Source organism: Mandrillus leucophaeus, unplaced genomic scaffold (assembly GCF_000951045.1).
Source record: "Mandrillus leucophaeus isolate KB7577 unplaced genomic scaffold, Mleu.le_1.0 Scaffold1037, whole genome shotgun sequence".
Taxonomy (NCBI): Eukaryota; Metazoa; Chordata; class Mammalia; order Primates; family Cercopithecidae; genus Mandrillus; species Mandrillus leucophaeus.
In genome coordinates, this window is record NW_012098510.1 from 650,573 (window position 1) to 675,922 (window position 25,350).

The following is a 25,350-nucleotide window of genomic DNA, read 5'->3' on the forward strand; positions in this document are numbered from 1 at the left end:
CAGAGGACAGAGAGGATAGAGAAGCAATGGGGAGATGATGGGATGACCAGCTGCAGAGAAGAATTACCTTCTCTGCTGAGAGCTGGACACTCATCAGGATGACCTGCCTAGCAGAGAGGAGCTACCTTCTCTGCTGTGAACTGAAGAAACGATGGGACAACCAACTGCAGAGAGGAGATATCCTCTCTACTGAGAGCTGCACAGTTGTTGGGACACCCTGCCTATGGAGAGGAGCTGCCCACTGTGGGCCCTCTGAGCTGTTCCATTGCTCAGTAAAGCTCCTCTTCATCTTGCTCACCCTCCACTTCTCTGTGAACCTCATTCTTCCTGGGTGCAGAATAAGAACTCGGCACCTGCTGAATGGTGAGGCTGAAAGATCTATAACACAAACAGGGTTGAAACATGCTCCTTGCTCACCATGTTGGGGGTGAAGAGTAGAAGAGAAGAGCTGCGGCCCTTCAGGGATCTCAGACCTGGGAGCTCCCTGGTCCAGGGCTGTGACTCCATCTTTGGGGCCCCCTGCAGTTCCTGGCATCTCCAAACTTCAGGGTGCCACCATATTCCCCAGTGCCAGCCAGCAAAGCTGCTTGTGGTGCACCTGTTCCAGCCGCAGCTTCACCAAGAGCCAGTGTCCATGCCAGCACCTGGAGCTGCCCACCCTACAGCATCAGCCAGCATGTCTGACTGCAACAGCCAGACCACATGCTGCTCACACACCCTTCACTGCTCCGTGCCTGACTCTCCCTTGGCAGGCATGGGATCCAGGCCAGTAGCAGAAGCCAAGTCCAGCCTGCCAGGTCAAGTGAACGGAACAAGCCCAGAGAGCCCAAGCAAACCTTGGGCAAATGCACCTCCAGCCACAGAGATTTCCAGCCAGAAAAGTGACACCCCCAAAATCCCATAAAAACACGACTAGCAAAAGGAAACTGTTGAAATAGCTGCACAAGCTGGGGCTGAAAAAGACCCTGAAAAAGAGTTTGTGGACCAAGCTGGCTAAGACCGACTAGATCCAACGTGGTGCTGGATTTGACCTAGGTTTCTCCTAGAATATCATTATATGCTCATTAACATACTAACACTCATGGGCACCATGACAGTTCAGGGAACACCCACATTTGGTGTAAAAATGGGTGGCATCACAGTTCTGAGAAATCCCCACTTTTTCCAGGAATCTTTACGAATGTTCTACCCCTTGATTAAAGAAAGCCATAAAAGTAGCAGCTGCAAATGCCTTTGCACATGACTCTCTCTTGAATGTGCCTGTACTCCCCTTTCTTGAGTGTGTACTTTTCACTTTGCAATAAATATCTGTACTTTCCCTATTTTCTGACTCATCCTTGAATTCCTTCTCACGGTGATGTCAAAAGCCTGGACAACAGCCGGGATCAAGGTCCTACCAGTGTTTGGGGACCTCCCCCAGCCCACTGGTATCAACAATCAAAGAGGATATTATGGTTTGGGATCCACTCCATTTTATACAGAGAGAATACCCCATGACAACTCTTCATATCCTGGACTCTGCCCTTTTCAGTATGGAAATGCTACTCCAAGCATCCCAGGTTGAGTCAATCCTTTTTCCCTATACTACAAGATAAATAAAACTCTGGATTAAGTCAATGCTTTCTTTGATTTTGTTTGTCTGTTCCTTAAGAGTATCTGGCTTATTGCATTTACAACAATCACATGGGAGAGTAAGATTTACAGAGATAAACCATCTTTTCTTCTTCTTGGTCATTTGAAACCGAATTATTTTTAAAAGATCATAGGTCCTTTGAGGCTCATAGGATTATCCCAAGTGCCAGATTTCCTCCTTATTTTACATAGAAGGAACAATTTTCTACAATGGGCATTTAAATTTCATGGTTCTCAGGGCTTTTCTAATCCCAGGAAAGATCCCTGCTGGCAGCCTTATTAGCATCTCTGCCTCTTGATTTTTATTTAATTCCTTTTAATATTCTCTCATGATGCTGACAGACATTATAGAACTGAGGGCAACAGAATGAGGACAATATTTTACTACATAATTAAGACTGCAGTGAGTTAATAAACTGCTCATAATGTGCTTTGAGATCATATCCGAAGCAGTTTTTTAAAAACAAAACAAAAAAGACAACAGCAAGGTATCACTTGAATTGTGGTTAATAAGGAAGGACAGAGTGTCAACATAAATGGCCCAAATAGTATTTCTACTAAAATGATAGATTAGCATCTGGCTTTCTTTCTTTTTTTTTTTTTCCTTGTTTTCTTTTTCTTTGAGACAGAGTCTTGCTCTGTTGCCTGGGAGTGCAGTGACATGATCTCAGTTCACCATAACCTCACCCTCCCAAGTAGCTGGGACTGCAAGCACTTGCCACCATGGTCAGCTGATTTTAAACTTTTTTTGTAGAGATGGGTCTGCCTATATTGCCCAGGCTGGTCTCAAACTTCTGGACTCAAGCTATTCTCCCACCTCAGCCTCCCAAATTGTTGGGATAACAGGCATGAGCCATCATGCCCAGCAGCATCTGGATTTCATATTTGTATTTACAAAGAAATAAAATGGCATTCCAATGGCAAAACAGGCAATTGGAAAATTGTCCTCTTTTCCAAGACTTTGAGAAGGGAAAGGTATTAGAGAATATGGGAGTGAAAATAAAACAAAACAAACAGTTTATGTAGCATTAAAATGTTGGCATAGATCAACAAAGTATCGCATACTAGGAATTACTTATTTTCAACTTTTAAATCATATTTATGATATATACAGCATCTCATTGTCATTAAAAAAATTTCTGGGAACAATATCCTTGCCTTAACAGAAAAGTTGGAGTTCCCCAACTTCTTATGCTTGACCCTTCACTCTTTCCAGTCTATCTCACCTCTTTGACCAAGGGTGTTCAAAATCCATGTTTCTCAAATTTATGGGAAACATGGATCACCTGGAGATCTGGTTAAAATGCAGATTCAGTAGGTGGGGCCTGGGAGTCTGCATTTCTAACAAATCCCAAGTGCTGCTGATGCTCTGCTCCAGGGCCTATACCACCACTTGTGAGACAGAGCATCCTAAGAAGATTAGCATCCCATGCAGTCACAGAAGATTTAGACTGCTTAATCCAACACACATTTAATGAGATGCTTCATTGTTCTTGTGCTAATTGATAAGTAGGTAGAAACAGTCAGGGATTTAAAGCCTCCATTTGATTTTCACAAAGTCAAGCCAAGCACTTCTGGAGCTGATTTAAGAGCAAAAACTAGGAGACTGTAAAGGACCCTCTAGAGATCCTGGAGTCAGTAAGTTAGGGCATGATCTCTTCATCTTTTTGGAGGCGTTGCTCACCCTTTTAAGAATAACTTTAGAAATACAGGTATTCTCCCCAGAAAACTTATACATAGCAAACAAATAATTTTATATGTATCTGTTCTTAAACTCTTGAAAGTCCACATAAGAAGATTGTTCAAAGATACCGATTTAAAATACCCTGACCTGGGAGTGTCCCAGGAGCTAGAGAAAACAAAGAAACAAAGACATCTTTAAACTCTCAATGGGATATTAGACAGTTTCTTGTAGTAGAATTAAGCTAATTACCTAAAAGCATGGATGAAGAAAATAAAAAGTAAAAGTGGGAGCAGGAATAGACTTTGAGACTTCGTGACAAAAGCCATGGGAAATTTTCTATCCCAAAGAAGATCAGAAGCAAGAGAAGAAAAACAAAAACTTGTCTCAAAACATCTTACCTTTTACATCTGGTCTGACTATCCTGCCTCAGTCTCTCAGTAACTGGTCTCTGGGAGCTAGGCTCTGAATGTCCAGGGACACTTGCAAAAATGTAGATTCCTGGACCATGCCCCAGATCAAGAAATCTCGGGACACAGAGTTCAGACATTCTTGCAATTTAAACATTTGCAATTTATAAACTCCCCAAGTGATTCTCATGCACATTAAGTTTGAGGTGGTCCTCCAACTCTCCTCAGATTACATTAATGAAAGTAAGACACCTTCTCCCCCAGTTCAAAGATCAAAATTATATTCCTTTATAGGTTACCTGTAAAAATGATTCTGAGAATAGTGATCTAAAATATTTTTGCATTGTGCTCATAATTAGAATAGACTTTTAAATTCAGCAATCTTGGGGAAATTTAAATCTGTTTCCTGCCCTGCCTCAACTCTTCATGCCTTTCTTTCTCTTCTCCTAGAAGAAGGCTCACTAATTGTCCTCTTTCCCTTCCCTTTTCTGGGACTTCACATACAAACTAACTATAATATAGATTATGTAGCACAGGAACTTTGATAGATAGAATAAATGAGTGGATAATAAAGGAAATGTCTAAATGATACATACAGACATCACTTGGATGTAGCTAAGCCTATAAATATAGGTATATGGATATTAGTGTCTATGAAAGCCAAAATCTGTGGTTCTCAACCCTGGCTGCATATTACACTTCATAAAATCTCAGAGTCTTAATCTCAGACCCCAAAGTTTCTAATTAGGAAGGTTGGAATAAGATGATTATGGTTAAGAGTTGGAGCCTAAGTGTCTTTATCTAAAATAGAAAAAGAAAACCACCATTAATGATCCTAATAATCAATAAAAATACAAACAGTAAACATGTATTGAGTTTTTACTATGAAAATGGTGATAAACGTCTTATAGGCAGTAGCTCATTCAGTCTTTACAGCATCTCCATGAAGTAGGAACTATGAGGAATACCATGTTTACCACTAAAGCTCATAAAAGTCAGGAACTGTCTCAAGGTCACAACTGTGAAATGTAGAGCTCTCCCTGGAACTCTACATCTGATGCAGGAGCCCGTACTAAACAAAAAACTCTGCTTTCTTGTATATATCTATGATTAAAAACCATTGATATGGATGCATGTTTGTGTATATATGTATGATATATACATATACCTGTGTGTTGGAGAAAAAGAATCTGTGTGTGTGTGTGTGTTTGTGTGTGTGTATCCTGATACAGAGGCAATTCTGCAGCTCAGGACACTCTTATGGAGGAGAAGTGTCCCATCTGAGCTGTGCAAGTCCAAAGAACTGTGTGAGAGCAATGGTTGTCTGATGAGACAAGGAGAGAAGTCAAGAGGAAGTGAAATGAGAAAAGGAAGCAAGCTAGGAGGTTCCCTGATATAAACAAATTGGCTGTTTCACTGAAGGTCTACTCTGCTCCTTATTCCCCCTGCTGATGGAAAGCTGCCACTTCGTGTGTGACATTCTTCTCAGCCCTCTTTGGATACTCTGGAAAAGTGAAATAAAGACCAGCCAGGATAAAATGAAAAGGAGAAGGGAAATAGTGGATAGAACAGCCAAAGTCACTTGACAACTAGCTAATTCGTGCTAAAAGCAGAGTGCTTTCTTCCTAGAAAAACATGCATACTCAAGAAAAATTGCAGAAGATTTTTAAGGGCTTCAACATTACACTGGGTCACCCTGGTCTGGGTGATCCATAAGTCCCTTGGATACCCAGCAAAGTTAGACTTGGTCAACATAATGTAGTAGAAACCATACCTATCTTTTAGTTCCAATTCTGTCTTCCTATTATAAATAAGAAAACTGTGACCCAGAGAGGTTAAGTGGCTCACCTGTTGCTGCAGAGCTGCTTAATGACAGCCAAGTGTGGAAGGTGGGTCTTCTGCCCCTTTTACCAACCACATTCTACTAGGCAGAAAGCATGAGGTAAAAGCAAAGATCCCAGCAACTTATCTGTCTGGCTTCAAATTCTGGCTCGAAAGCTTCTAGTTGTGGGACCTTGAGCAAGTTACTTAACCTCTCTGTCTCAGTGGCCTCATTTGTAAAATAGTAATAATGAGAATAATAATAAAACTGATTTTGTAGTGCTTTGTTGTACAATAGCAGACATGAAGTAATTTAAGAGATGTAAAGGGCTTAGCACACAATAAGTATGATAGACATGTTTGTTATCATTATTGCTACCTTCACATTGTGTATTATAACACTGGAGCAGCCTTAATCAGCACTCATACATGCCATGAGTCTCAAATTTATCTTCTAAGATGTTCCAAGAAAGTCTGAAACTTTTCATTTTCCTCAACATGAGGTAGACAGAATATGAGAACTGTTATAACACATTTAGGGCTTCACCGCATGGCAATATGGAGACAGAAATAAAAACCTTCCCTAATTCTTGGAAAGAATTTTATATTTTCTTGTGTGACCCAGTTTATTAGGTTGAATGGTATCTTGCCCAACGCCCAAATTTATCTCCTTATCAGAATGTCAGAATATGAGCTTATTTGGAAATAGGGTCACTACAAATATAATTAACTAAGTTAAGATGAGGTCATCCTGGAGTAAGGTGGGCTCTTATTCCAATATGTCTGGTGTCCTTATAAGAAGAAGAGGGGAGACACAGAGATAGAGGCTCACAAGTAGAGAAGGCCATGTGATGATAAAGGAAGAAATTGTAGTGATGTATTGACAAACCAAAAAACACCAAGGATTTCTGGCAATACAAGAAACTCAAAGAAATGAATGAAACAGTTGCCTTTACAGAGAACATAGCACTATCAACACCTTGATTTCAGGCTTTTATCTTCCAGATCTGTGAGCGAACAGATTTATGTTGTTTTAAGCCATCCAGGTTGTGGTAATCTGTTATGGCAGCTACAGAAAATAAATATATCCAGCCTACAGTCTGGGCTACTGCAAGAAACGCTGCTCTGATCTGCAATCTCTAGTTTTGTAGTAGAGCGCTTTGTTCCCTAAACAGCTAAGGCAAGTGGAGTGAATGAAGGGCCACTGGGAGCCTTGAACATGGAGTTCCAATGATTGAATTTCCTATATGAAATTAATCCGCACTAAACCATCTCCAATAACTTAAGTGCCTATTTCCAGCATGCGTGTTTTCTAATCTAAGCCTTTTTGAAATACTGTTTTAAGTTGTTTACAGCAGGAAACAGCCTCGGAGATGCTGAGATTTGCATATAGAAGGACTTTTGGGGAGTGCTTACTGTAACAATACCTGTGAGTTACTAGGGAAACAAGGTTGGGCAGAAGGGGAGGTTGAACTACAAGGGAATTGCAACAGAGGTGCCAGCTAATCCTATAGGGAGATCTAGAGCTGGAATGGCCCTTTGGAGTCACCCCAACTGAGGCAAAGAGATAAGGTTTTTGTATCCCCACAGATCAGCTATTGGATGTAGGCTGCAGGTAGGGAGGAGCCATACCTTTTGGGCAAGATGAGGTCCTTGAGTTACAAGCAATTCCTGGTTATAGACACAGCTGTGAACAACCAGGGGAAATGAGTGCCTGGGTCCTAAGGAGGGATCTCAAGGGTGGACCACAGCATCTACTATGTGTATGGATGGAATTCTTTCTGCCTAATTATCATCTGTTATTAGAATGTGGCCATAAGGGATTCCACACCTGAACTAGAATTGCCTTACTCTGGGAAATAATCCATTGGGTGCTCTCAAATCATATCTAGTGGCAGGTCTGAGAGGTCTCAACTCTGCATTCTTGTGTCTTTCCTTCTTTCACCCACACATTTTCCATCTCCGCCCATTGCAACGTCTCTTAAAATCTCCATTTTAGAATGGCATCTGATCACATGTGGACAACAATAATTTTGTCTCTTTTTCTACTTACCCAAGGACAGTGAGGATAATCATTTAAGGGCTTGGAAATTGCCATTCATTTACTTGTTCACTTATTTACTCACTTGTCAGCCATCATTTTTAATACCTACTTTATACTATACTAAGCATTGAGTATAAAAAAATGAAAGAAGAGATTGTAAAAGGCCTTACTCATGACGATGAGGAGTTGAATTTTATCGAGACACAAAGATACTTAGAAGGATTATGGGCATTACTGTGACTTGAATAGATTTGTGTTATTAAAGGAGCCCTTGTGGGTGGTAGAGTGGATGCACTGCAGGAAGGTCCCACAATACAAGGATGTAACTTGCAGGTAGAGAATTTAAATACAGGTTGAGTCACTCTTCAAACCTCAGCTGAGTTACCGTCTTCTGTCCTTCTCTAAGATCCACTTTGCTGTCCAAGTTAGCAATGTTGCAAGGAGTAAGTCGACAGCCTGCTTGGGTAGAGGGACTCACATCCTCCTCCTAAGCTACCAGCAACCCCTGGGGCCCAGCCACATGCCTTTGTGTATGCAAACACACCACATATGTGACCTCAGGTCACAAACACGCAGTGTAAAGCCCACAGCTGTCCACATAGACTGGATGCCTCTAAAAAAAATGAGCCCCCAAAGGATGCATCATTCCATTTTGGCTTTTTCTTCAACAGCCTCAATAGCTTTGGGCCCGTCCCTAATAGGTAAAGTAAATCTCTCAGTGGGTGGGATTTCCACATTAAATACAAGTTATAGATCTAAGTGTATGACCTAGCAACAGAGACTGTATCCCAAAGAAACAAAAGCAGGATAATTTTTTTTCTAATTAGCCAACTATAGACTGGAAAATAGAAGAGAAAATATCATATTAATAATCATTATTTTAAGGTAATAGCTTATGTTCTTTAATGTAGTTCCAATATAAATGTCACTGTAAGAAATTATATTTCATCTCAATACTAACAAATCAGGTACTTAGTGTGCTGGGGGAGAAATGATTGGAGCTACTTTAAAGCTGCATTAACCAGAGAAACTGCAAAAATATTTATATTCGTATGAAGGAAGGAAAGAATGCCCCTCACGGGTGTATTTAAGTATCCTCCATCTTTTGGATAAATGGTAACACTAAACAAAAAATGGAAAGATGACCTTAGAATAATAACCTCAAGACTCAACTGGGACTCAGCTTCCCAATGTACAAAAAGCATTTGCAATATGTTCAGGATGGAAATTTCTATGCTGCTTTATAGCTCATAGACTGCATTGTGTACCTCACACAAAAATCACCAAAACACCCAACTCCGGACTGGCTTCCTTCCCATGGGGTGGGCCCTCCCATATGTAAAATTACTCACCATGCCCTTGCTCACTGCCTGTGATTCTGCTCAGTTACTCAACAATGTTTGTAAGGACAGGAAAACAAAGAGAAGGAGAAAACTAATACATTCGGAGAGGTGTTTCATATAGAGAATGGGATTGTTAAACCAAAACCAGGTCTGGCACTATTAGGGCTTTCTCTAGCCAGTTCTCCCTCCATTCTTCCTTCCATGCAAAAGCCATTTGGAAAATTTCACGGGATAAATGCTGTGCCAATACCTGAAGGCCATCCATTGGGCGAGCCCTTACATTCTTTGTCCTCTCCAACAGCCTCTATGTACACTGCATGGTAGAGAGTTGGTGAGGGCCTGGACCGATGAGTCATTTAGTTTTCAAACAGCTCCAGAGGACTCTGAGTTTCCAGCTCTGAGTTTCCAATGCCATCGTTGATACTTATGTGACTAGAAGCTGTTAGTTTGAATCGGTGCTTGGAGAAACAAACTCAATGAAAGTCATGAAGCCAATAAATCTCTGAAGAGTTACATGGAGTTGTCCTTAAAATAAATGACAGGCCCCTTCCCATCAAGACACATACACAGAGAGAGACAAAACCTATGTCCATAAGGCCTGAAAGTCACAATATTTCAAGCTTTTTTTTTTTTTTTCCAATCTTATATGCTTTGAAGAACAAGGGAGTGAACAGATTCCTGATTATATAACCTCCAAGTACATTCACATATATGTTTTCTTTTAGTCCTTACAAAATCTTGTATGGTAGGATAAAAGGAGTCCTTATTAAAATCTGCATTTGATATATGAAAAAAAAATAGGTTCCTAGAAGTAAGTAGCTTTCAACACTGCTGGTAAGTGAAAGAGTGAGATCTCTTGATGACCAATCTCATGCTCATCCAATGATTTCAGCTCTTCTTATTCTTCATTTACATTAATGTGGGTGAATAGGATTAATTCAGTCTAAGAATTTACTAATTCAGTAACAAAACAATTATTTGAAGCAAGTCTTTAGACTAAGTGGCTATTTGACAGAATTAATAGTCAACATGGGTGGTTTGATAGCCCTGAGTTAAAAAAAATCTTCGACCATGTGAGAAGTTAGATAATGTGCATCGCCTGTCACACCCTGTACTCTCCTCGGTAACTAACAGATTTCTACAAGCTCGGGATTGCCTAGGTGCCAAGTGCTTCCTAGCTGTTCCAGGAGACTATCAAAGCTAACACAATGAGCTCAATGCTGGTGAGGTCCAGGTATTCTTGGGGTTGAATGGAAGTCACTGAGGAGCAGTCTGTCAGCTTGCCTAAGAAATTTACAAGAGTCTATTACCCTGGCACTGTCAAAATATCCTTTATTTATGCTTCTCTATGGGGGAGTGGGAAAAGCAGCCAGAACAGCCTGCTGTAGCAGCTATCCAGCTGCTCATGCAGTTAATATAGCTGTAGAAAGAATGTGATTTATACAAGAGCACTTTCTCTCAACGCTAGCATATGAGTCTGAAACCCACTCATTCTGGGAGACCCACGCCGTGCACACACTTTTGTGTGCTCTGGAGACAGCAGGATAACAAAGAGAGCTACAGATTTAGATCAGCACAGAAGATGGAAACACAATAGATATATGTACCAACAATATCTACAGACTGACCTATGCTCTTTATGATGTATATAGAACTAGTCCACTTGCTGCAGAAGGCAAGAATTTTGTGCATATAACAGAGTCAGGCAGACAGAGGTTCTGTAAAAGTTGGGGATGCACGTCAAAGGCTCCTTGCTGCTTTCTGGTGAGGGCAGCTGATTGAAGAACTAAATTGGAAAGCATGCACTCATTGCTTCTAGGATCAACATAGATGATCCTGCAGGTGAAAGCAATTGTTGAACCAGTTTTTCAAGGCAAGGGAGCAGGACTAGACTCTATTTGGAGCCTTCTCTCCCTTATAGGTGAGAAAGTAGGAACAAGCTGTCTGTAATTTCTGTGTATTGCTGCTGGACAGAAAGCATGGGTGTCCTGCAGTCTCACATACCTGATAGGGGCCCTGGTTGCAACCACAGTAGCTGCTTTCCATGGTGTAGCTTCTGGACACCCCCATCTCTCTCCACACCACCACCCGGGCCGTGGAGGCTCGAGATTTCTCCACAAGGAAGCTGCAGCTGCTCATTGTGAATGCTGGTGCTAGTTTATCAAGGATTTTGGGAAGAGTCTACAATTTAAAAAAAAATCAAACTATGATTAGTTGTGGGTGACTAGGGATAGTCATCATAAAAATAGCTTCTCAACATTGTTAAGCGTCTATCTATAAAACACTTGTTACTTTAAATCATTTATTAACCCTAAGAAATGACTATCACTTTTAAAAAATCATTTTGCAGATAAGGAAACAGGCTAAGAAAAGTTAGAAATAGGCCAGGAGCGGTGACTTATGCCTGTAATCTCAGCACTTTGGGAGGCTGAGGCAGGTGGATCACCTGAGGGCAGGAGTTCAAAATCAACCTGGCCAACATGGTGAAACCCTGTCTCTATTAAAAATACAAAAATTAGCTGGGTGTGGTGGCAGGCACCTGTAATCCCAGCAACTCAGGAGGCTGAGGTAGGAGAATCGCTTGAACCCAGATGACGGAGGTTGCAGTGTGCCGAGATCGCTCCACTGCACTCCAGCCTGGGAGACAGAGTGAGACTGCATCACAAAAAAAAAAAAAAAAAAAAAAAAAAAAAAGTTAGAAATAAATAGCTGAAGTCCAGAAAACTATAAAGTTGCTGGAAAGGAATCCAAATACCAACTGGCCAACTCCATAATCTTTCAGTTCCACTTTTCTGCATTGCTATGGACCAAGGCTTGCACACATACACTTGGCCTCATACATGAAAGAGTTGAGACTATGGAAAGCCTCAGATTTCACAGGGACTTGAAATTTACAGACTACATCCAGCCTCACTGTTACTTAGCAGGGTCATACTTGGGACTGTTCACTTATTTCACAAGGCCAAAGGGGCCAGTGATGATTCTAGAGAAGAAGCACACATAGTTCGCTTCTTTCCTAAGAGTGTATAATTGCCAAAATGAACTTTTCGTCTCATCTTCTAAGCCAAAAATCTGAGGCTTGATCAATTACAAAACTCTTGAAAATCCATCCTCTCTGGGTTCATATATTCCACCTTTTCTTGGGGTAAAAATATTTTATTTATGACTACTTAACCTCCATTTAGAAGGCATCTCTAGACACTTGACACCTCGATTGACAGAAAGGGATCTTCCAGCCACTGGACCTCCTCCCCAGAGGACAATGACTCAGAGTTGATAGTATACACAGTCCTGAGTCAGCAGAAATACTGCACTTAGTCCCAGAACTTTTATGACATTAACAAAAAGGATTCTCTCATTTTAGTGTTGGTGGAATATGCATAAACTAACACATAATATTAAATTACATACATTAAACAATAGTGAAACCTTAGGCTTTTAGACAAATTACAGCGAGAAAGTAGAGAAGCATAACAAGTTAATGAGAATATAAATGAAAGAATTCTTTTTAAAGAGATGTAGTTTTGTTAATTTCTAGAACATTGAGCAAATCTCTTACTATCTCTGGTACTTACTGTCCTCATGTTAAATGTAACTGTTAACTATAATTATTAATTATCTTATAAATTATGTTATATAAATATATTAGCATAATTATTAATGTAATTTACTATGATCTCTAAATTCCTACATAGCCTCCAGACTTACAGATCATCTAAAAAAAGGGAGATAGAATGCTAATGTTGTCTTCACTTGAGTGTCTACAATTGTCTCCTAATTGATTTCATCCTATCTACCATTGTCCCTCCCTTTCTATAATCACTCAATCTATTTGTTCCTTCAAAATGCTCATTACAATTACAACTGAATTATTGTGTATATATTAGTTGTTTATTTTCTATCTCCCCAGAAGCCTAGAAGTTCCATGAGGGCAGGTCTGTGTCTTACTCAGAGGAAAATCCCTACACATCGAGCAGTATGTTGCTCATAGAGGGTACTACATAATTATTTGCTAAAATAAATAGAATCTGCTAGTCCAGAGCCCTGGGGGTCTGGTCAAATAGACGTAAATATATTGTTTCTATATCCTACAAGTAAAGTGATCAATAATACTTGCAAATAGTTTTAATTTATCATTAGCGTACTATGTTGCAAAAGTTTACTCTTACATTGTTTAAGTGACTTCACCTTTTTTACTTAAGTGAAACTATTTTTTTCTTCCATAGGTTGTGTTTCTCTCTCTCTCTCTCTCTTTCTTTTATAAAGGCTTTATTTAAAGCAGCTTTAGGTCCACAGCGAAACTGAGAAGGAAGATGCAGAGATTTTCCATATGCCCCCGACTCCTGTCCATGCATGGACTCCCAATCATTGACATCCCTCACCAGAGTAGTAGGTTTATTGTAACTGCTGAACCTACACTGAAACATCATCACTCAAAGTCTATAGTTTACATGAGGATTCTCTTCACTTTTGGTTCTGTACATCTTACGGGTTTGAAAAAATGTATAATGATGTGTACTCAATAGTACAGTATTATCTAAAGTAGTTTTACTGCCCTAAGAATCCCCTCTGCTCCACCTATTTATCCCTCCTTCCTTCCAAATTCCTGGCAACCCCGATCTTTTTAGTCTCCATAGTTTTGCTTTCTCCAGAATGTCATACAGCTGGAAATACAGTATGTAGCCTTTTCAGGTTGTTTTCTTTAACTTAGTAATATCCATTTAAGGTTTTTCCATGTCTCTTCATGGCTTGATAGCTCATTCCTTTTCAGCACTGAATAATAATTTATTGTCTGTTTATAACAAGTATTGGGCTGGAGCTGTCTTTTCTTGTGATGTCCCCATTTTGGCTTTGGTATCAGAGTAACACAGGCCTCACAAATGAGTTGGCAAGTGTGTCTCCTCTATTTTATGAAAGGATGTTTTTATGATTAGCACTATTTTGTTCTTAAGAGGTTGATGGAATGTATCAACAAAGCCATTTGGGCCCAAACTTCCATTTGTGGGAAGAGTTTTCATTACTAATTCTACTTTTTTCCACTTAAAATAAACCTCATCAGATTGTCCATGTCTCCTTGAATCAGTTTTTATAGTCTGTGTTCTCCTAAGAATGTATTCACTTGTTGGCATTTAGTTGTTAATGATACTCTTTTTTACTTTGTAAGATTTGTAGTGATGTCCCTTCCTTCAATCCCAATTTTGGTAACTTGTATCTTCTTTCTTTTCTTTGTCTGTCTAGCTAAATGATGATCATTTTGTTGATCATTTTAAGAAATCAAACTATAAATTATTGAATAAAAAGCATGTTATTTATGGATGCTCTATTGTTCATATGATTTTTATTTCATTGATTTTACTTTGGCTTTTATTTTGTTCTTTCCTATACTTTGGGATTTATTTGCACTTCTTTTTCTTGTTTCTGAATGTGGATGCTTAGATTATTGATTTTAGATCTTTCTGCATTTCTAAATATTCTAAATTACAAAGTTCCCTCTATGTACTATTTTTGCTGCATACTATAAATTTTGATATATTGAGTTTTTATTTTTATTCACTTAAAGATATTTTCTAATTACCCATTGGATTTCCCCTTCAATCCATAAGTTAATTTGATACACATTGTTTAATTTCCAAATATTCACAGATATCCCAGATTTCTTATGAAAGTTAATTTATAATTTAATTCTGTTGTGTAGGTCAATATTCTGTGCATGTTTTCCATCCCTTAAAATATATTGAGATTTATTTTATAGCCTATTATAGGGTCTATGCTGGAGAAATTTTGATGGGCACTCAAAAAGAATATATATTCTTTTGTTTTGAAAAGAACTGTTATATGTAAGTTAGATCAGGTATTCTCTACACTAATTTTCTGTTTGATTATTCTATCACTTACTGAGAGAAGATTACTAAAATATTCAACTATTATTATTAAATTTTAAATGCCTTCTTTCAATTTTTTCTTCTTGTATTTCAGAGTATATATATTCACATACATTTATAATTGTTATACCTTGCTGATTAACTATTTCTTTCAGTATTATGAATTGCACCCTTAGCCCTAGTAATATTTCTTCTTTTAATGTATATTTTGTCTTATGTCAATATAATCATCTTTATTATGGTTACCATTTGCATGGTGTATCTTTTTGCATCTTTTAACTTTCAACCTGTTTGCATTATTGAATCAAAAGCATGTCATTTATACACAATATATACTTGAACCTATTTTTAAAATCTGGTCTTACAACCTCTGCCTTTGGAATGAAGGGTTTGTTCATTCATATTTAATGTCATCATTGATATTTTTGGATTTACATTTGCCATTTTGTTGTTTGTCTCTATATGTCTCATATATGTTTTGTTCCTCCTATACTATCTTCTCCTCTCATTATATCTTCAAATTTTTTTTAGACATTTATTTTCCTCTCCTTTTGGGCCTCCCATTACATGTTGGTTGATATGCTTTATGCTATCCTATAGGTCTCTACAGCTCTTTACTTTTCTTTAATTTTGTTTGTCTGTTCTTTGAATTGAATAATTTGGGCTTAATCATCAAATTTACTGATTCATTCTTTACTATCTTGCCATCTCAAATCTGCTGACAATCCCATCTAGTGAATTTTTTATGTTGATTATGATACTTTTCAACACTATCTCCTTCCTTCCTTCCTTCCTTCCTTCCTTCCTTCCTTCCTTCCTTCCCTCCTTCCTTCCCTCCCTCCCTCCCTACTTCCTTCTTTCCTTCCTTCCTTCCTTCCCTGCTTCCTCCTGTTTTTAATTCTCTATCAAAGTTCCTTATATATTGAGTAATGGTCATCATATTTTGCCATTAACTTTTGAACATCTTTACTTATTTGAACATATTTTAACAGTTGCTTGGAAATAATTATAAATCCACCATGTTGGCCCACTCTGTTTCTACTGACTGCTTTGTTTCGTAAGGATGGATTTCACGTTCTTGATTCTTTACAAAATTGTAATTTTTGCTTGAAAACTGGCCATCATAGATTATACCTTTTTTTAGCATCTCTGGATTCTATTTTTTAAATGTTTTTTAATTTTTAACTACTTTCCTGGATTAATCTGCAGAATATTTATTTCTTTTTTCCTCTGCAATGTGTGCCACTGATGTCTCTATACAGTTTCTACATTCTTATTTAAATTATTTAGCTTGACATCTGTGGCTGCTTAGCATAGTGGTTATACAATAATTTGGGCAAATGTAGTACTCAAATATCTTGAGTGCATAAGACTTCCACTCTCTCTTGATTGATTTGTAGGTGATTTGGGAAGACATTCAAAATTGTGGCAGTTCTTATGTCTCTTTGGGCTTTATTTCTCACTGGGCTCTCTTGGGTCTCCCCTGAAGAGACACATATTTTTCCATAATCCATGTGATACAGTTTAGATATTTGTCCCTAACAAAATCTCATGTTGAAATGTAACTCCCAGTGTCAGAGGTGGGGCCTGCTAGGAGGTGACTGGATTACAGAAGTGGATTTCCCATGAGTGGTTTTGCATCATCTTCTTGGTGCTGTTGTCACAATAATGAGTGAATTCTCACGAGATCTAGTAGTTCAAAAGTGTGTGGCACCTCCCCCTGACTCTTTTTCTGACTCTGTTTTCACCATATGAAGTGCCTGCTCCCCCTTCACCTTCTACCACGATTGGAAGCTTCCTGAGGCCTCCCCAGAAGCAGATGCCAGCATTATGCTTCCCGAACAGCCTGCAGAATCATGAGCTAATTAAACCTCTTTTCTTTATAACTTATCCAGTCTCAGCAATGCAAGAATGGCTTAATACACCATGTATTTACAGAGAGCTTATCTTAGCTTTCCTAGGACTCTCTCATTTCTAAGGTCTCCCTTGTAAATTTCTGGCTCTGTGTGTGTGTGTGTGTGTGTGTGTGTGTGTGTGTGTGGCTGTCCTTTTGTTGGTAAAACTGCATTGCTTGATGACCAAATAGAGTGGAGTCAGGAGCAGCCCCAGTCAAAAAGGTTACAGACCCCTGCTGTTCTTACATGAAGTTCCAGCAATTTTCAAGAATAAATGCTTCTCAATTTATCATCTGTATTTGGTCAATTGCCAGAGTCTTAAAAGGGCTGCTTTTCAAAATTTTCTTCTGTTTTATATTTGCGTTTTGCAGAGAGGATTCACTGACCTCTTTATACCAACGTAACTAGAAGTAGTACCATTAAAGTTGATTAATAAAACTAAATAAATGTTGCAGAGTGAATTTGAAATATAATAGGGCGCATAATTGTCTCTTCAATACTAAGGGTGAATGACCAAAAAAAACCTCTTAGATAAGTTTAACATGTTTAGAATTGTTCCACTTTCGATGGTAATGAAGGAATCAGCCTCTCAGCATCAGCAGGCTGCTGACCACTGGCAGATATCATGATGATAACATTAACCTGTCTTACAAGGACACTGTTCCCTGAGTCTCAATTTTTCCATCTGTAAAATGAGTGGGTCCTTTCAATTCTGAGAAGATCCATTTGTATACACAAAAGTCTTTTTAGGCAGATCACCAGTGTTAAGATAATTATTTACAGATCATTATGTCCTAGATTTAGAGTGTCAGTGATAGAGGGAGTTATATAATATATGGGACCTCAAAGAGCAAAGCTATTTGGGTTGAAAGCAAGGGATGTGACCAAACCATATTCACTTCACTACTTCCACATATGTCATAGTAGCCCATGAATCGCCTTTAAGGAAGCCCAAGGCACCAACAAACTCGATGTAATAAACTATGTAGAAAATATAACTTCCTCATTTCACAAGGGAGAAAAGTGAGGCTCACGCAACTGACCCATTCACAGTTAAAGGACCTTATAGGTGAGTATTAATGTATAGATGGATTAATCTCTTCAACAGCATTGCTATTAAATACCACTGTGCTTATTCTCAGAGGCAGAAACTGGCATACCTATCTCTGTAATGTTACGCCTTTTACCTTAGCTTACGCTAATCTGGGCCTCAAAATATTTTTTGAATTTATTAATTAAATAACATGAATCATACACAAAAATTAAAATACAGTTAATAAGAACCCATGCTATCATTCCCTACAATGTCTGACTTCCGCCCCATTTCATGTCAGCTTCATACAGGAGACTTTTTTAAGGTTCTGTGTCTTATACCTTTCCCTGTGTATATAGGGAATTATCTATTAATATTATTACCTTCTCTTGGAAAAAGAGAAGTAAAAAACACACTGACTCTACATTTAAGATTGGACCATGGTAGATTTTTTTGATTCAAGATGTATCACACATAAGAGATTATTTTATATGGGTTGGGTCCACAGGAACTGCCCAGATGAATGCTTTAATTTACTAAACTAGTTTCCTAAATAAGATTAAGTTATTAAGCTTGTTATGGTTTATCATCATTACTCTGGTTGAGCCTTACAGCAAACAGATTATTGAGGATAACTGTTGATTCTGCTATAAAAGCCTTGGGGTGGTTGTATTGATCAGCGGCAGTCTATTTTTGATGGACTGGGTGAAGAAGGCTAGAGAAGAGGGGAGGTATTTCCAGGTGAAATGGTGATTTGGTAGATTTTTACCTCTTAATACTATCATTAACCCTGGGAATGAAGCTATTTTGCAGATAGTAAATTGCATACCCAGAATAACAGACTTAGAAGAGGCAGATACCATCATAATTTTCTACTTTTTCTACATAAATTGTAAACAAAGACCAGTTTTCATTTAGTGTTTGGGCAATTTTGCTTCTCTGTTTCTTCTTGATTCTCACTATGCAATAGCTTGTTGCCTATATCCTGATGGAAAGATGTACTCTTTTCTTTACCCCTCCCTAATTTCCTATGTGGTTTCATGGAGGAACAGTTGAGCTCTAATCACTAAAACTAAGGTAAAATAGAATTAGGGTCAGCGGATTACTGCTCTGTTTTTTATAGAATGCTCAGGCAGAGAAATATGGATGGTTTAATGGCTTATGTTTGTTCATCCCTTCCTATTTATTTGAAGTCCTTTTGTATTCAGTATCATTCTGTTCCTTCCATAAGCTATGTAAGAGAGGCAGTATTTTTACTATCCTCATTTTACAGATGGGAGAAGGGTGGTTCAGTGAGGTAATGTTAATGACCTTATAATCACACAGTTAATAATTGAATAATTGCCAAGTCAGGCATTAAGATGAGTTCTTTTGTCTGTAGTTCTCATGCCTTTTATACAATATCAAACCATATAGAAAACAGAGGCAAAGCAACGAGGAAGTAAGTCATAATTCAACAAAAATTAGGAGAGGTTACACATGCCTCCAGCCTGCTTGTATTACAACCCTATGGTTAAAATAATCAAAATGCTTATTTACCAAAAAAAAAAAAAAAAAAAAACTTAACAAATGAGTGGGGCATGGTCTTAAAGGTAAGAATAAAGAATATGGACACAGCATATCTGGTGTCATTCCCTACAGCGGCTTACCCTGTAGTTGACATCCTCTAGGATAGTAGATGTGCCTACAGTGCATGCTGCTTGCCACAAGGTTTCCTTGATGCTACAGCCATAAAGGAACACATTCTTCTTTTGGGAGTGGCCATGGAAGTCACAGAAAACCTACAATAGCCCAACAAAGGAGAAAATAAAACAAGGTCAGGTCATTGGTTTCTTAAATCCGCTTAAATCATATCTACTAATGTTTCATTGCTCAAAGAAAGTTTAAAATGTCAACTTTCTCAGACAGATGCTGTTGAGTTAGCAGAACCAGCCATGTGGGGATCATTGATGTCTTTGGCAAGAGTGGTATTGATTGTATTGATGGAGTTATCAGGGGAGAATGTAGACTGTAAGGGTCTTAGGAGTGAACAGAATATGAAGAAACACAAGTCATGTATAGCTCTTTTGATAAATTTACTTGTGACTGAGTAGGAGGCATGGGCAAACCTGGAAAAGAAAATAGGAACAAGGGCATTTTAAGATATCTATGAGCATTTTAAACAATTTGATGAGAACACATGGACACATGGAGGAGAAAAACATGTTGGGGCATTTCAGAGGGTGGAGAGTGGGAGGAGGGAGAGGATCAGGAAAAATAACTAATGGGTACTAGGCTTAATATCTGGGGGAGGAAATAGTCTGTACAACAAAGCTCCATGACACAAGTTTACCTATGCAACAAATCTGTACTCATACCCCTGAACTTGAAGGTTAAAAAAAATTAAAATATAAATCAAAAGGAAAGATCCATCTAAAAGGAATCGGTGAAATATACTAAAACAGAAGCTAATCAATCACCCTAATTTTTCTCTAGGTTCCAACGTGGTAAAGAATGACCATCAAAACACAAAGGGCTTATCAAACAAAGGATTACTTTTCATTCATACTAGAGATCAGCTATGACTCTGCTTTGTATGTTTTCTTCATTCTAGGATCCAGGCTAAAAAAGCCCTAATTTGAAATATGCTATTCTTGTGGTAGAGGAGAAAAATGGTCAAAGGTAGAATCGGGTAATGGCCATTAAAGCTTCTACTGAAGTGCAGCAAACATCATATCTGCTTACAGTACACTGATCAAAGAAAGTCATGTAACCAATTTTATCAGTGGTATGGGAAAGTACATTCCTCTTACAGGGAGGTTCCACAAATCATATGACAAGTGCAGTGTTGCAAAATCTTGTTATAAGGAGAGATGCTAATAATGGAGAAAAATAATAAAATCTAAAAAATGACCACAACTTTTTTTTTATTCTTGCATGCATGACTGTTTGCAATAGACTACATTCCATCTTCATCAATAGGTGAAGTACATTTTCTTCCCCTCTTGAATATGTGCTTAGCCGTTGATATGGTTTGGCTGTGTTCCCACTCAGATCTCACCTTGAATTATAATAATTTCCACATGTCAAGAGCAGGTCCAGGCGGAGGCAATTAAATCATGGGGGCAGGTCTTTCCCATTCTGTTCTCCTGATAGTGAATAAGTATTATGAGACCTGATAGTTTTATAAAGGGGAATTCCCCTGTATTCACTGTCTTGCCTGCTGCCATGTAAGATGTGACTTGGCCCCTCATTTGCCCTCCCCCACAAATATGAGGCCTCCCCAGTCATGTGGAACTGTGAGCCAATTAAACCTCTTCCCTTTATAAACTCCTAGTCTCACATATGTCTTTATTAGCAGCCTAAGAACAGACTAATACAGCCATGTAGCATCTTTTGGTCAATAACAGTGAGCAAATACGATGCAAGCTGAGGCATAGTAAGGGGTTTGCTATCTTGCTGTTCCCAGGAACCTTGCATCAACAGTCATGTGAGTAAACATACGCTGGGCTGCTGGATGATGAGAATCTCTGCAAAGTCATCCCGATTGACCCAGCTGACATGTCAAGCCAACCGCCAGGTATGTGAATGAATTTATCTTAGACTATCTAGTCCTATCCAACATGGCTCAGAGCAGAGGAATCATGATGCATAGCTTTTGTTTAAGCCACTAAGTTTTGCTGTGGTTTGTTATACAACAAAAGCTAAGCATTAGAATAATCTCTTCTCCTAGTCTAAATATTTGTTTCCCTCCCTTCCACATACAAAATATATTTACCTATTCCCCAAGGAAGATACCCCTAAAGAGCCCATTCCATCACAGTATCAGTCTCAGCCCAAATTCCGTTATAGTTTCTATATCCTGTGCATGCCTTCTCCTTATCCGTGAACAAAAAGGCAAGTCATCTGTTTTCTGTTCATCTACCTACAATGGTTGAATGAGGAAACAATATCCCCAGTAACACTCATGTTTCAAAGGTGATGAATAAGATGGGTATAGCAGTCACTGGTTCATAACAATTCTGTAATGCTGTCATCCAGGCATTGTGAAATGCCTGCATCCTTTGGGTAGGGCTAGTTGGTTGATTAGACCCTGGTTCTGCTCCCTGTCAGTAGCTGTAGAGTATTATTTTTTCTACAAATATTTACTCTTTCCTTGGGAGGTACTTATTTTTCCTGTATCTTTCTTGGCCATGCATGAAAAGGGCATTGGACAATATGACCCACTTGAAGGCAAAACTGCTAACTGCTCCAATTCCTGATGTAGAAGTTTGGGGTCCAAAGATCATTTTGGTCTCAAAAAATCGTAGTCTCTTTGAATCAAAACATTAAAAGAATGGAAATGAAACACATGACAGTAAAAGAAAATATTTTTCTTTTTTTCTTGACCTTAATTTCTCTAAAACACAACTGACAGTCTAAAAAAAAAGTAGCAATACAGTGCATGTTTATAGCATATATAAAAGTAAATGTATCACAATCATATTATAAAACGTGAGAAAAATAAATGGTCATATACTGTTATAAAGTCCTTGTAGTAGAGATGAAGTGGTATGTTATCTCAAGGTAAACTCTAATTAATTAAAGATAGATACTGTAAACAATAGGGCAAACACTAAATTACTTTTAAGGGGCATAAATAATAATTCAAATGTGGATGTATATTGGGATCATAAAAATGCTCAATGAATAAAAGAGAAAGCAGAAAAGATAGGAACCTCTAAGAACACATGAAAAAACAGAAAACAGCAAAATGGTAGATTTCAACCCAAACATATCAATAATCTTACTTATTGTAAATGGTCAAAACACACTAATTAAAAGGTACAGAGTATCAGATTGGATAAATAAGAAAGATCAAATATATTCTGCCCACACAAAGTTCATTTTAAGACACAGATAGGTTGAAAGTAAAAGGATGTAAAATATACTATGCAAATACAAAACAAAAGAATGCTAGAGTAGCTATATTAATTATCAGATAAAATAGACATCAGAACAAGAAGAATTATCTGGGATAAAAAGAGATACGATGGTTGATGTGTCCCTCCTGTCTTTGGTGGTTAAGTGTTACCACTTGGCCTCTGTACTCTGGGATTGCATAATCTCCATGAAATCAAAGACCCCCATCTCGCCGGGCACAGTGGCTCACTCCTGTAAATCCCAGCACTTTGGGAAGCCGAGCCACGTGGATCACCTGAGGCCAGGATTTTGAGACCAGTCTGGCCAACATGGTGAAAACCCGTCTCTACTAAAAATACAAAAAATTGGCCAGGCGTGGTGGCAAGTGCCTGTAATCCCAGCTACTCAGGAGGCTGAGGCAGGAGAATCACTTGAACCTGGGAGGTAGAGGTTGCAGTGAGCTGAGATCGTGCCATTGCACTCCAGCCTGGGTAAAAAAAGCAAAACTCTGTCTCAAAAAAAAAAAAAAAAAAAAAAAAATCTAAATGGTGGCATTCCCTACAAACCTGGCTTTCAAAGGAGAACAACTGCAGAGTTTGTCAAGGATGAAGACACTAATGTATTCCTCATTGCTTCATGGAGGGAGTGTCTTCTGAGCCCTCTCACAGACAGGATAAACTCAGTATACATTTCTATCTCCTAGAGACTTTGCATACTCTCCCCTACATTATGCCAGCAAAGCTCTGGAATCTTGACCTTACTAAACATAGACTATTGTTGAGCACAACATTCATTCAACCAACCAATTAAGCTATTAGATCCATTTCCGGCTGCTCAAGCTAACAAATTAAATTTAGAATCTCTAGATTGCATGAAGTCAGACAAATCTAGTGAATTTCTGCCCTTATTAGAATACTCCTACACATGTTGCCCAGGTTTCTAATGACATATATTATCAAATCTTGTAATTCTTTTGTGTGCAAGCTATTTCTTTTTGGGTAACAGCATGTACTTATCTTCTAGGATCATGCTGATACTTGATTCTAGTTAGGAGATCAGGAGGCAACATGAGGTAGTTGTTGTGGATCTTGAAAAAAATGGGCTCCCTCTCTAGAGGCATCTGTTCCAAGTGATGTTTTTACAGAATTTTCCAGCAGGGGAAAGCTAGTCTCCTCAGTTGCTAGTGCTATTGATATGTGGAGGCCTGCATGATGTCCTATTCTAGAGTTTAGAGGACTGGGTCTCTCTCTCTCTATCTCTTTTTTTTTTTTTTTTTTTTTTTTTTTTGAGACATAGTCTCACTCTTCCATCCAGGCTGAGAGTGCAGTGGTGCAATCATGGCCTACTGCAACCTTCGAAATCCTGGACTCAAGTTATCCTCCTGCCTCAGCCTCCCAAGTAGCTAGGACTACAGGCCAGTGACACCATACCTGACTAATTTTTAAAATATTTTTGTAGAGACAGGATCTTCCTATATTGCCCAGGATGGGTCTGAAATATTAATATACATCAGAATAACCTGGAGGTCTTGTTAAACCAGACTGCTGAGCCACACGCTGGCAATTCTGTGATTCAAATACGTCTGGGTAGAGCCCAAGAATTTGCATTTCTATCAAGTTTCCAGGTGATGCTGATGCCCCGGTCCCAGGACCTTACTTTGAAAGCCTCTAGTCGAAAGGAATAAATAAAATAATTGTTTGCGGTTTAATCCTCTACAATCATTAATTTTCCACCAACTTTTGACTCTTACATCTCAGTTTCTCTCTGTGAATAAACACTCACCATTCTTATGAAAAGTGTGCAAACAAATTAAAACTGTGTCTTAGCAACAGACTTCTCAATAAAGCCAGAAGCTATGGCTCCTTGGTGACAAGTACTCCTTAAATGCTAAATTCAACTGGAGAAAATAGCTTTTCTTCCTCCCTGATCCTTATAGACTCTGAAAGAGGAAGTAAATGACAAGTTATAGAGCTATTCACCTGCAGGAATGAACACGGTTAAGCCCTGTGAGTTCTAGTAGCCACAGAAGATTCAGAGTGAAGGAGAAAGAGACATTGTTCTGCTTATTGCTCAAATGATATCCCTAAAAATAAACGCCTGTTAATTCTAAGAAACATGTGTTTCTCCAAATTACAGGGTGCAATTACAAGGCAATTATCAAGTTATTTAAGTTGAGGAAGTTTTTTTCTTTTCTACCGTAAGATTTCATACTTAGACTTCTTTTCAGCAAAATTCTTTAATAGGTAAGCAGAAACTGTTCCCAATACAATATTTACAGGTTAATAAATAGCTCTTTTTTTTTTTTTTTTTTTTTTTTTTAAGACAGAGTCTCACTCAGACTGGAGTGCAATGACCCAATCTCAGCTCACTGCAACCTCTGCCTCCCAGGTTCAAGCAATTCTCGTGGCTCAGCCTCCTGAGTAGCCGGGACTACAGGCGCCTGCCACCATGCTCAGCTGATTTTTTGTATTTTAAGTGAGACAGGGTTTTGCCATGTTGCTCAGGCTGGTCTCAAACTCCTGAGCTCAGTCAGTCTTCCCACCTCAGCATCCCAAAGTGCTAGGATTACAAGCGTGAGCCACCGCTCCCAGCCTCAATAGCCCTATCTTGTTATTGATCAATTGATTCAACAACTGTTTGCTGGGTACCTGCTATGTAACAGGAGAAGTTAAAATTTTAATATAACACAGCACTGCTCTCCATAACAATAATAATAGCAACAATAGTT

The 25,350-nt window shown here is 38.6% G+C and overlaps 1 protein-coding gene across 1 annotated transcript in view; it reads right to left on the bottom strand.

Moving 5' to 3' along the window:
- LOC105539021 (cytosolic carboxypeptidase 4-like) overlaps positions 1-25,350 on the bottom strand; it is a 454,095-nt gene that overhangs the window by 105,237 nt on the left and 323,508 nt on the right. The window contains 3 exon segments of the mRNA XM_011979129.1: positions 9,182-9,244; positions 10,936-11,112; positions 19,391-19,522. Of these exon segments, the coding sequence (XP_011834519.1) occupies positions 9,182-9,244; positions 10,936-11,112; positions 19,391-19,522 (372 nt within the window).